Source organism: Rhipicephalus sanguineus, unplaced genomic scaffold (assembly GCF_013339695.2).
Source record: "Rhipicephalus sanguineus isolate Rsan-2018 unplaced genomic scaffold, BIME_Rsan_1.4 Seq944, whole genome shotgun sequence".
Classification (NCBI taxonomy): domain Eukaryota; kingdom Metazoa; phylum Arthropoda; class Arachnida; order Ixodida; family Ixodidae; genus Rhipicephalus; species Rhipicephalus sanguineus.
In genome coordinates, this window is record NW_023616348.1 from 57,019 (window position 1) to 69,567 (window position 12,549).

At 44.4% G+C, this 12,549-nt stretch overlaps 1 protein-coding gene across 1 annotated transcript; it reads right to left on the reverse strand.

Moving 5' to 3' along the window:
• Positions 1 to 6,329: 6,329 nt before the first annotated feature.
• Positions 6,330 to 12,323, reverse strand: LOC125756844 (uncharacterized). The gene is made up of 4 exons (XM_049411808.1): positions 12,014 to 12,323; positions 9,776 to 9,924; positions 9,008 to 9,205; positions 6,330 to 6,337 (listed from the first exon to the last, which is right to left on the reverse strand). Exons 1-4 carry the CDS (start codon positions 12,034 to 12,036, stop codon positions 6,330 to 6,332), a joined length of 378 nt encoding a protein of 125 aa, XP_049267765.1. The 5' UTR covers positions 12,037 to 12,323.
• Positions 12,324 to 12,549: the final 226 nt, after the last annotated feature.

The window sequence follows — 12,549 nt, forward strand, 5'->3', positions numbered from 1 at the left end:
CCAACGAAGTCAGCTATGCGCTGTTCAGGGAACGTCAGCTGTGTTTTGATGCGTCAAGCCATTTGTTATGTAGCGTTGTCTGTGCAGCTGGCCCGAATGACAACAGTTAACATTTCCACCTGTTTATGATGTTTTTTACTAGGCACGCCCTACAAATAATGCATAACGAATAAAGTTTCTCCGTTCGCTGGCACAAGGGTCACTCGACAGATTCGCAGCTCGAAGCAAAGTGCGTAGGCCGTGGTAGCGCGGTGCTTCGACTTGCAATGACGAGACACCTGTATCCACGTTCTTTTTCAGCTCATTGCTGCCGTACTTCAGCGCAGAGTGCCATAAAGCCGAAAAATGTCGATTGCAGCATGCAGCGACGAATGTGAGTGAGACGTCACCCGAAAGCTTCAATCAAAACTAAAGATACAGGGCACACAAAACTTTGTCCCTGTTAAAAAGTCTAAAAAAAACTTCGGTTGCGCCTAGTTGGTACATAACTTTCAGTGTGTTACGAAAGCTTCGATTACAATTAGAACAAGAAGTTTATTTACAGAATTTACAACTGTCTTGAGACGTGATTCTTGGTTCGTCGCTCGAAAGTCTCTGCCTCGTCTTCGAAGTTCCCCCGCACCGGCCACTCTCTCACCCTCGTGGTAATTCTTCTGTTTTGCTTCCATTTCCACTTGTTGAACGCCACGTGCGCAGTCCAGATGCCTTTCCAGGAAAGCCCCACAACCCCGTCGCGCCGTTTCTGCCGTGCCTGAGAGGGCGGTGTGGTGTACCGTTACGTTGACAGGAGGGGAGGACTGCATGCCTACGGTGGGGGGCTGTGAGAGACGCTTTACGACCCTGTAGAAAACGGACTTGTGTCCCAACGCTGACATGTTTCGTCTTTGGGGACCCCGCGGGAGGCTACTGTTGGTTGGGGGCCCCGCGTGAGGCTACGGGAAATCCTTAACACAGTGCTTGTCTCACCTCTTCTTTGCCGTACGTCCTGGTTTGCACTGAAGTTTTCAGCTTGAAAGAAAAAAGAGCTGTCACATGAAGTCGAGTGGCACGTGGCAACAGAAAACGCACACAACGGGACACTATGACAACTACGAGATACACGACGTAAATGAAGTTTCAGAGGCTTTAACAGGACGCGAAAACCGGCGCAATCGGCCGCGAGCGCGCTCTCCAGTGTTGGTCTGGTGTTGATATGGTGGCGCCATTTAATAAACCAACCTGCAGACGCTCCTTTCCGCGCACAGTAATTTGAATAAATAGCCGTCGTATTCTTTCGTAAAAGTATTCAAAATAAACAGAAAACAATATCCGCGTGTTTTTAATTGCGAAAATGCTTCTTTAGGATTGATATGTGATGGCAAGAACGGCAACGTTCCAAAATGTCAGCGTTCTTGTGGTTAGCGGTCTCGCGGCCCAGCTTTTCCTCTAGAGTAAGTATTCGCGATGTCCGTAGACTATCGCGCCGCACAGTGGCGCCTGACGGCGACGACTCTTGGAGGATAGGCAGACGAAGACACGTGTTTTGGCTTGCGCCGTTGTGCTCTTCTTATGCGCGTCATGGCCAAGAAGCACAACAGCAATCGGATGGGCTGCGTGCCCCAGTGCACAAATCGAGCTGTCCCTAAGAAGACAAGCCTCCATTCATTCCCGCAAGATCCGCGGCGAAGAAAGGAATGGGTGGTGAGGCTTCGTATCGGTAAGCCTGTGACGCCGCCGATGCGGGTCTGCAGTGCACATTTCATCCCCAGCGATTTCTTCTGGAGCAACACAGGTAAGTGGAAATCACTTTCACTTTTCGCTTTAATTGACGTAGAGGCCCATACGTGCTAGCGTGACGCGACGCGATGGACAGTAAAAAAAAAAAGAAATGCTGCAAACTGCGGGAAGTTTAAGGAACAAGCAAGCGAGCAAACGTAGTGGACGCGAAGTTGCCTGTTTTCGTGTGATATTCGCAGTTGTTTTTACAGAGATTCAATACCGACTTCGATACACAAGCGAATTCCGTGAAATATTTCAATGAGCTCCGACATTGTACGGGCACTTTTGATCGCGGCCAGGGCCATCGGGATTACGCTCGGTCGTAATCATGATGAAGCTGTTTCGATGCGATCGAATATTAATCATAGCGGTTTATAATAACAGTATTGCACGGACATTTGATCGCGATCAAAGCCGATCCGAATCGCATATTCTAATCGTGATTGGTCCAAACTGATCCACGTCGAGTCTGACTGCGATCAAGAGATTGTGTAGCAGCACCTGATTCGGACCGAGCCTAATCAAGATCGGTCCTGACCGTTATCAAAAGTGCCCGTGTGACAACGGTTTTGCGCGCGTCGGAGGCCTGTACAATGCAGACAATCAATCTATGCAGGCTTCGATCTAAGGTGACATGATGCGCCCGTTTAGCACCAAGCAGTTTTATGAACTTAAAACGGATCGAGAGAGTGTCTTAGACGAAAAGTGGGGCCCTCTGTATCTGCCAATAACTTTTACTGTTCATTGAAACACATATTTTTCTATTTAACGGAGTCGTACTCTGCAGACTCTGAGCTGCTGTGGACACCTGAGAGGAAAAGGCTCCTGTCTACAGCTGTGCCTTCACAACAGCTTCCCAAAAGACGGCATGACCAGGCAGATCCATGTAGGCACCAAGCAGCAGCAGATCGTGCTGCAAGGGCTTCTGCTAGGAGTGATGAAGGTATGTCATTAGCTAATATGTAATAAAACCTTTTCACTCTCTATTTATGTGTGATTATGTGCTGCGGAAAACATAAGAGCGCGAACTTTGCACAACCACAGTAAAAACACAATGCAGTCGCTTAATAATGATGAGCCGTCTATACTCGACTAGTGTGGGGTTTCTCTTGGAACGACATTCATTGGGTGGGCGAAATTGTCTTCGTTCAAATATTGTGGTTCAAGAGTAGCTCCAGTTTTATGTAACGTTTTCACGGTAAGAGTTGATGGACGTACCTAATGAAATCTGTATAGTCCAGTAAAAATCCAATTTAGGTTCATGCTATGTTGTTTTTATCAACCACAGCATCCAAAAACATGATAGATATGTGTTGAAGCTAATTGAAATAGCAAGGTTTCTTATGAGAGGAGTTCTTATGACCTGTTTCTTATGACAGGAGTTCCTACGAGGGGTTTGCCTTAGTTCCTTGAAGTTGAGCTGACATTTGGTTCAGCTCATGTGGGCTGGAATATATCACTACAAGCGCAAAGTCTATGTTGAACTACCAATCTACCGTAAAAAATTCAACCTTTTTTTCTTAGCATTCTAAAGAAGCAAGGTTTATTTAATTTTGATAACTTCTGCTCTGATGTACAATTTCATAAAACTTACAGAAGTGGCGAGCAGCCACTGAAGTTGGAAGAGATACAAGACCAGCGTTTGCTCTGCTACTGTTTCTTTCTTAATTTTGCTGCTCAATTATGCTATGTATATGAGTAAACTTTTCATTTGAAATGTAATACGGGTGAAAAAGATCTGTTTATGAAGCTCTTGCTTTAGCAAAGCTTTATTTGTGCAGCCGTATCCACCGTTTTAGGCCAGGGCTTGCTCAACACGAGTCAACAGAAGCCTCATAGACACATGTGCAGTCATTCCCACGATGGCACAACGCCCCTTCTAAAACATGCGTAGACGGTGGCGCAAGATTTCCCTCTAGGCATTATTTGGAGAAACTCTGTCTGTAGGTGGTAGCATTTAACACGTCTCACCTGCCTTACTGAATTAGTGTACATGTGCATATTTAACACTGTTTAAGCATGAAATTTTCTGCTTATTAAAATGCTGTTGGAACAGCTCACACAAATGCTTGTTATTTCACAAAACAGGTATCGAAAGGTAGCCTCCTGCTTTCGAGCTGATTGTGATGAGACCTGAAACACTCCTCTCTGAATGTTTTTATCACTTTTTTTTCACTTCCGATTGGCCTGTTCCAAGCAGCTGTCACCAACCTTTAAGGGGAATGCTGCAAAAACATATTAATTACAGTGACGGGAAACATTACTGTTTATACAATTCATGCTACATGCAATGATAGCTGTTGGAATACTTTGAGGCCATGATTTTGTAGATAAATACTTCATCTTCCTAAATTAATTACACAGCCTGAATCGAATTATACATAATGCTGCTAGTCACCTTAATTATTTACCAGTCATGTTAGAAAATACATACTTGTTACTGTGGTGTTAGACGTTCTTAACTGTGCGAAATGGCTGGGACACGAGTAAGAAAACACACCGAACAGCATGAGCACAGACTGCCAAATGTTTATTTTCTGCTAAGCAAGGAACGGATATTTCAACCAGGAACCTGGACATGTGATCAAGTGGTGTTACGTCGTCATCTTTTTATCTTTGTTCAGGTTATTTGTTATGTGACAACTGGTTTTTTGTTTCTTTCTTCACATGCGAGCGAGATTGGTCCCAAGTTTAGCGGTGTTTGTTTGGCCACTATCTGGGACTGAATTCTTATTCAGCAATGTTCGTATTTTTGTCGGCACCGGTAAGATTCACATATTGGTCACATGTCTGGGTTTCTGGTTGAAATATCTGTTCCTTGCTTACCAGAAATACGCAGTTGGCAGTCTGTGCTCATGTTGTTCTGTGTGTTTTCTTACTCGTGTCCTGGTAATTTTGCACAGTTTAAGAATGTTTAACAGCAATGAACCAACTAGCCCACCAGAACGTTTTATTGTTACTGTGGCAACTGTCATGCAGCTTTTTTAAACATTTTTCAGCTGCGAGTTTCTGTTGCATAGAAGTTCAACTGATTTCGTGATATCTTTCTACTTTGTTATTGTACAAGTGCGTCCTGGAAGGCTGTCCACATCTTCGGTATCAGCTATACCATCCAGTGCTGTGAGAGTGGCAGCTAATGAGTTGCATAATCCTCCTAGGAGCCAAGAGAATGGTAAGTCACCTCCTTATTTGCATGAAAGATGTTAGATATATGATAGAATAAATATAAATTTGGGCTCCTTAAATGCAAAAGTACAATGCGAGACTTGTGTGAAAATGAGCATTATTGAATTCTTTATTGTTATTATCAAAGAAAAGGTTGGTGTTGTACATAGCAAAGGGTGTACTAAGTTATTTGCACTTGCAACCATTCTAGGAGTTCCTGCTGACAATCTGGGGCAGAGTTCACTTCGCACAGCACCTTGTGAAGTGGAAAGCACAGCTGACACGCCAACAGCAGTAAGTTATCATTTATGTTACATCCATTATGCTTGAATACAAACAATGTGACTAAAGGGCAATGCTGCCGTTAAAGAAATTAACTTGGACCTTCTGCATGGACCATGCACACAATATTTCGAGGCATTAAGGCAAATTACCCACGAGGAAGTGCTTGTTGGTCATTTCAACATTTTATGCACTCTGACAGCACCAAAAAAGGAAGATATAAGAAACATACAAAGCAAGACAAGTACAGGCGTCGAGTAAATTTTGTTGAAATGCTGCATATTAATGCAAAAGATTGGAGACTGGGCAGTAAGGGGGGAGAGAGGGAGCAATTATAGAAAGGAAAAGTTTCCTGATTTTAGGTACACATGGCAAGCACTCTGAGGTGATTTCATTCTTTCTTTATAAGTGCTATTGATGGAGTGCTCATGCATTCCTGCCACATTTGCAATGGTCTCAAAGATTTCAGTTTCTGTTTGGTTAATATATATAGAAGGTAATGAAACACTAGCCTCGCTGTATGTTAAGAGAGCACAGGTAACAATATTTGGCCAAATGGCCTCCTGCGGTGTACGCATCAGTTTTAATGTGGTGCTCTAACATTATCATTGTTCCCTATGTCTGCATAAGGTGTAATCTTTCACAGAACAGCAGAACCCTGTACATGATGCTCAACCTAAGCATTTGAAAGTGAGTTTTGTGCACTTTATTGCAGGCCAGACTATTATTGCTCTCATTTGCTATTTGGCAGGGTTGTGACAAAGATTACTGAAGATGCTCCACATTTTGCTGCTAATGTATGAATTGGAGCAGCACAGGTGTTGTACTGGTGTTACTGAGGCCACATTTTTGTGCACAAATAGCAGACCAAGTCTGGTATTCGTTAAACAGCAGCAGGCATAAACAGTCTTTACAATGAAAGGATAAGTGGAAAAAAAGTACATTCTTGTGCTTCTTCTCTCAGTGCTCAAGCGACACTTTTCTCTCAATGAATGTTGCTCAACTTGCCCAAATTTCAGCAGTGTTTACATTGTCTGCAGGCAACATCGCCACACGCCTTTGCTGAGACTACTAGCTGTAGCCCCAACAATGAGGAGTGTGAAGTGGCCACCGCGCTTCTGCAGCTAGCCGCCTGCAGCCAAGATGTGGAGGAGATCATGAAGAGTACATCTACCATAAACAAAAGTGTTCAAGTGAACACTGAAGTGTCCAATCGAAAAAACTTTAGGCTTCTCAGTGTACTTACTACTGACAAGGCTGTACTCGCATTTACTGGCGTAAAATCTAGGACTGCATTGACAATGATAGCCATCGATAAAGCCCCTCCATGCGTTTTCCGCCGGCTAGGTTCAGTAGCGCCAACTCGTCCGCCCCCTCTCCCTTTACACCGGTTCCCCGCATAGCGGAAGCCGAAGTGCCACCATGATGTTTCTGCTGCTTTTCCGGTTGATGCACCTGCCCCATGCCCGCCTGATGCCCGCCCATGCCCTCGCGACGCAGAAACACCGAGCGAAAACTCGCTCGGCGGCAGGCAGTTTACGACGAACCTCAAAACAACAACACTTGCGAAACGGAGAAGCAAATATGAGCTTTTTCGCGTGTGCACATGCGTGCGCAGAAACAAGATGGAAGGAAAAAGTGGAAGGAAGTGGCTCAAGAACTTCCTTCCGGAAGCTCCGGAACCGGAAGTGGGCGTCGTCGTCAAACAATAGATGGCGGTACTTAAAAAAGCGGCAGTAGACGCGATGGAGGGGCTTTAGCCATCGAAGTAGAGGCTATTGACCAAATGGTCACAAATACACCCGTGCTTGACCGTGTCGTGCTTGTACTGGTGAAGCTGAAGTTATGCCTGTCATTTACGTGTCTAGCAGCATTGTTCGGTGTCAGCAGGACAACATTGACAAAGAACTTTAATGGCACACTATCTACTCTTGCAGCAGTGCTTGAGGCAGCCATTCCTTGGCCAGAGAGAGACGAAATTTCACGAAATATGCCTGACTGTTTCAGGGATTTCAAGGAAGTACGCATAGTGCTTGACTGCACGGAGGTGCAGCTAGAAAAGTCACACTGCGCCTCTTGTCGCATTCTAACGTATTCTTATTACAAAGGAATGCACACTGCCAAGATGCTTGTGGGTGTCTCTCCTGCTGGCCTAATAACTTTCGTGAGCAATGGCTTTGGAGGGAGATCATCAGATAAGGCATGCGTAGAAAAGTCAGGTGTGCTGAGCAAACTGGAGAGTTTCAGAGATGATGTAATGGTGGATAAGGGGTTTAACTTGGAAGACATTTGTGGTGAGGTTGGAATCGGAATTGTCCAGCCACCATTTCTGAGGAATCAGCGCCAGTTCTCTGCAGAGGATTCTGGCAAAACCCTCAATATTGCCAGAGCACGTGTGCATGTAGAACGGGCCATCCAGAGGATGAAAGTTTTTAATGTGCTGAGGGGGCCTGTGCCTTGGGAGTTGGTTGGTTCACTCGACCAGATACTGGTCATAATTGCTGGCCTTGTGAACCTCTCTTCTCCTATACTCTCTGAGAATAAATTTGGGAATAACACTTAAGGGAATATGCTGCTTAAGAACATTTCCTTAAACATATATAACCTAGAGCTATAAAATGCTGGCTGTTTATGTACTTTCTTTATATTGATTTCAAATATCCGATCAGTCTTACAACTAATTGTATAGCTTTCATTGTGTATCATGACAATGTGTTAAGTGCAGGCATTTTCACCCCCACTTTTTCTACCTCTGCATATTTGCAATGAGAAATGCCTACGCATTTAAAGGGTGCACCGAACTGCAGATAGGCACATGTAAAAAATTCCTGCAGATCCCATGCATTGTGGGAATCAATGTCATGCGAACCAGTTGGAGAGAAGCTGCCCGAGTGCATTGTTTGGCTTTGAGTGCATATTCCCCGTAGTGGGTCAAGCAAAAAACAAGCAGATTTAGATGTTGTGTCAAGGGTTTAAATTTCATGCAGCCTATCAGGCATACAAAGCGAGTTCTAAGACACCACTAACAAAACTATCTCCTATACATTCCAGCATTGATATTGTAGATCATTTGAGGAGAGTTTTCTTAATCTACTGTGCAATATCGGTGCACGTTAAAGAACATCTGATGGTCAAAGTTTCCGGAGCGCTCCACTATGGCATGCCTCATAATCATATTGTGGTTTTGACACGTAAAACCCCAGATAATATTATGTTATTGAGGTTTCTTAACCCAGAAAATGAAGGCGTGACTCTATTCACAGACACGTTGGCCACAATTCAATGGAGGCAAAACGTAAATAACATTCGTGTGCTTAGAGTTATATGCATGTTAAATAAACTTAGGTGGCCAAAATTAATGCGGAGTCTCTCACAACAGTGTGCCTCAATCTTATCGTGGCTTTTGGCACATCAAACTTCAGCAGTTATTCATTATTAACCGAGACAAGTTTCTAAAAGTATAACATACATGTACGGAATTAGGCTGATTCTGCCAACTTCGGCAGCATGCACTTAAAGTAAACAAACTGTAGCTTGCGCAAAAGTCTGTCAACATGGTCGTTACAACGGTGCACAACAATGATGTGTGGTTCGACTTCGGAATATATCATGAAATGAGTCACCTGTAGGTTTAGAAGAAGCATGCCGAGCTGTATCTGCGAAAAATAATTATGCTTACAATTAAGAGTAATGTTTTCGCCACTTTTGACATAAGGCAGCTTTCTGTCTTGAACTAAATCAATGGCTGCCTTTGTTTTGCCAAGAACGGGGCTCTTGATCTCTAAAAGGATGGCTGGCTCACCATTCTTAAATATGACGCTATCTGGACTGTAGCCGAGCCATGGCAAATCTGGGTGGACTACAAATCCAATCCATGTTACTGCATCTCCAGTCATCTGCATATACCTATCCAGAGCTTTCGGCTCGCATTCTTTGCCATACCGTGTGGCAGAGTTCCCGCGGAAAGTATCTCTCATCATTGAATAAACGAACAGCGCAACTGACAAGGACAAAGGAAGGTAACAACACCTTGTCCTTGTCAGTTGCGCTGTTCGTTTATTCAGTTATGACCTACCAACTTGCCCAAGTTTCCACGCTTCATATCTCTCATCATCTTTGCAATTTTGTTGTCCCATGAGCTACTTTCTTTGGGAATGTATGTGTAGAGAGAGTGACACTTACTTCCCGTAATTCTCACTTTTCGTTCGCGCTGCCACTTGGTATTGTCCTGAGACCTGGTCTCTACACATATCCTTAAGGATTCATTATAGGTCATTGCAACGTGCTTACTATAAAAATCTCTCTCCTTGTTTGTGAGGTCTGCTTCAGTGAACTTGAATATCCTGAATGCGGTTGAACTTCTAAATGCTACATCATGAAACAGCATTAAAGAATAAGGCGCCACGTTTTGCTCTACAATGTGGCGCAGCAATGACTCTTCCTCATCGTTGGCATCTATTTCCATGGCAGGTACTTCTTGCTGCTGCTGTCTTCCATGGAAGTGTTTCGCCAATGCACTGTCGGGTAGCGTAGCAATAATTCTACGCCTGATATTCTCCCGTGCTTGCTCAGAGAGGTGCAAGCGGGGGGGGGGGGGGAGCCTCTACATGGCATAGGTCCTTGTGCTCTCGTGCAGCATACAGAGGAGCTGCCTTAAGCTTGCCCCAGGCTTGTTTGATATCCGTAGAAGTCAACGGCTCCAGATTCTCTATGCCGGTCCTGTTAATAGAGAACAGCAAGTGACATGTTATTTTCAAATTTGCTTCATTTTCCACAAGTTCACCTATGTATGCATAGGTCGGAAAAAAAGTTGGAGCTCACTCAGACTCGCCAACAAATATATTCCGCACTGAGGGCTCACTCGCACTCATATTCACCAAAATTTTCCTCAACCGGACACACTCGGACTCACTAAACTTTTTCTCAACCGGACTCAGACTCGCTAAAAATTGCCTCAACCGGACTCACTCAGACTCCAGCTCACCAAAATGCTATGCACCCGGATTCACTCAAACTCAGACACATGAGCTGATCTGAATCTGAGTGAGTTTGCCGACCTATGTATGCATGTATGACACAAAATATTAAGGCGCGACAATGGCGTCCAGCACTTAGTGTGCTTGAGTGGGCTGGTTGGTACATAGCAGATGAAGAATAAAACAATGTTCGAGCTGATTATCATTGTTGTATGGCCTGTATCACATGTATGTGCTTATGTTTCGTTGTTTTGCACAAATACCTGCTTCCTTATATTGCAGTTGTTTTGCAATAAACTTTGGTTGTTAGTCAGCTCTGTATCTGTGTCTTCATCTCGTCCTGTTTTAAGCACTTATGTAATTTGAAAGTTATTAAGCTGAAAATAAATAGCCCACTCTGGCAGTGAGAACTTCAGAGGCGGTGCCAGGAAATTTTTACGATGCTGAAGTGTTGTGGGTTCAGTTGCTGGTCAATTTTTGGCGTTCAAATATTCTCATAGGAATCTGCACAATATTGCCACTCTTCAAAGGGCCCTTCATGAGGCTTGGGCAGTGCAAATGGAAGAGTGCAACACACAGTTCAGAGGTGATCATATTTGCACAGTATAAAACAGCTGGCATGCAAATACCCAAAATAACAAAACAGAAGGCTGCGCTCACTTCACTTGAGAGAGCCACTCTTCAAGAAAGCTTTATACAAGCACTGTGATAGTTGAGACTGCTCTCGGCCGTGAGCTCTTCAGTAAAATAAGCAGTACTGCCAAATTATGGAAATTTTTTAATGTGTGAGAAGGTCATGTCTTCCAGTGACCTTTATGGTGAGAGTTAGCAAAGATGCTTGGCACATAAAATTGAAGTGACCAGAAATTGATTGCTTTTTAATTAATACATCAGTTACTATTGTGACGCTGCATTTGTTAACTAACAGTTTACATTGCTGAGTGAAGTAACTGTAATTGGGTAATTTTTACTCTAACCTGCACAGGTCAAGGTAACTCACAAACACAAGAAATTACGCAGTACAATGCAGGGTGGCTTGTCAATAAAAAGGCCAGCTCCATGAAGATTTAAGCCTTCATGCATCATTATTTGAATTCTTATCAATATGAGAAAGAGAAAGACGGGAGGACAGGGAGGTTAGTGAGTTCTCATATCGGCTGGTTGCCCTGTCGCATATGCTTAAAAGCCAAAAACTGTAAGACAAAGCGTGCTTGCCCGTTCACTAGGAGCAGCATTGCCACCAGATGCTTGCACCGCTGCGAGTTACCCGCTTTGCAGGAACAGTGACCCTAAAGAAACACGAAATGTGTAAAACAAAAGCACTTTTTTATACTCTGAGAACTTATGCAGACGAAGTCTTCGCCACACAGACGCTCACGGCATGCACTTCGCAAGCGTTGAATTATGACGACGTGCATGTCGGTGACGTAGGTGCTTGCACGTCGTGCAAAGACGCGCGCTGTTGCTAATCATGAAAGTGTTATTGACGGCCGTTGCTTAAAACAAAAACGTTTCGTTTAAGTTCACAGTTATGCTATATAAATCGGCGAGAACCACATCCAGGCCGAAATGACACGGCCGTCAACTCGCTCGACGTTCGCGCGACAAATATTCTTGCGGTACGCGGTTCGTAAGATCGTCTTGTTAAAAGGAAGCATTACTGCAGCGCAAACAGCAATTTCATGCAGCACATAGCCATGGATTTTCTCTTCTTGTAAAAGGGAAGCGTAAACAAATACTATTACTGCAGCGCAAACAGCAATTTCATGCAGTGCATAGCCATAGATTTTCTCTAATTTTAGTGCGGCACAATAGGGCATATGCATACGCACCTTGATAGTGCCGTCAAGTCCATAGACGAACTCAAGTTCGTGTGGCTTTTGTTGCACGTGCGATGTCTGGACGCACAGCCCTTGGACGGTAACAGACAAAGCGTCGCAGCTTTTCCTTCCACAGCATATAATGTGCCGGGCGTTCAACACCGCTTCGCCTTCAATTAGGCATCTAATTCTTCTGTCTTCCGCTCCAATGTGGCTCATAACATCCGCTAATGAAAGCGGCCTCGCAAAAGGAATTGATTTGCTGTCGCACAAGGTGCAAAACTTGTCGCACCATGCTGAAAAACACGCAACGAGCTGTGTTGTACAAGTGTCTCTCCGGGCATACCGGAGCGCCTATCATCCCTCGAGCAGCCATTTTGAGTCGACTTGCGCGCCACCTACAGTTCGCGGACAGTGCGAATACTAACTATATGGGTGCACGCCGCCAGTGCACGCCGCCGCGCAGTGAAGGCGGGAAACGTTGGGCGCGGCAACAGTGACGTGAAAAATACCGCTTTCAGGCGGGTGATTTGAAGTGCGCTAACGCG

What these genes read in the sequence shown, in the direction of transcription:
- LOC125756844 (XM_049411808.1), bottom strand. Translation starts at nt 12,036, where the DNA reads ATGGACTTGACGGCACTATCAAG. An exon ending in GACTTGACGGCACTATCAAG is followed by an intron (nt 9,925 to 12,013) that starts GTGCGTATGCAT and finishes CTCTATTAACAG; the next exon opens with GACCGGCATAGAGAATCTGG. An exon ending in CCCCCCGCTTGCACCTCTCT is followed by an intron (nt 9,206 to 9,775) that starts GAGCAAGCACGG and finishes TGTCCTTGTCAG; the next exon opens with TTGCGCTGTTCGTTTATTCA.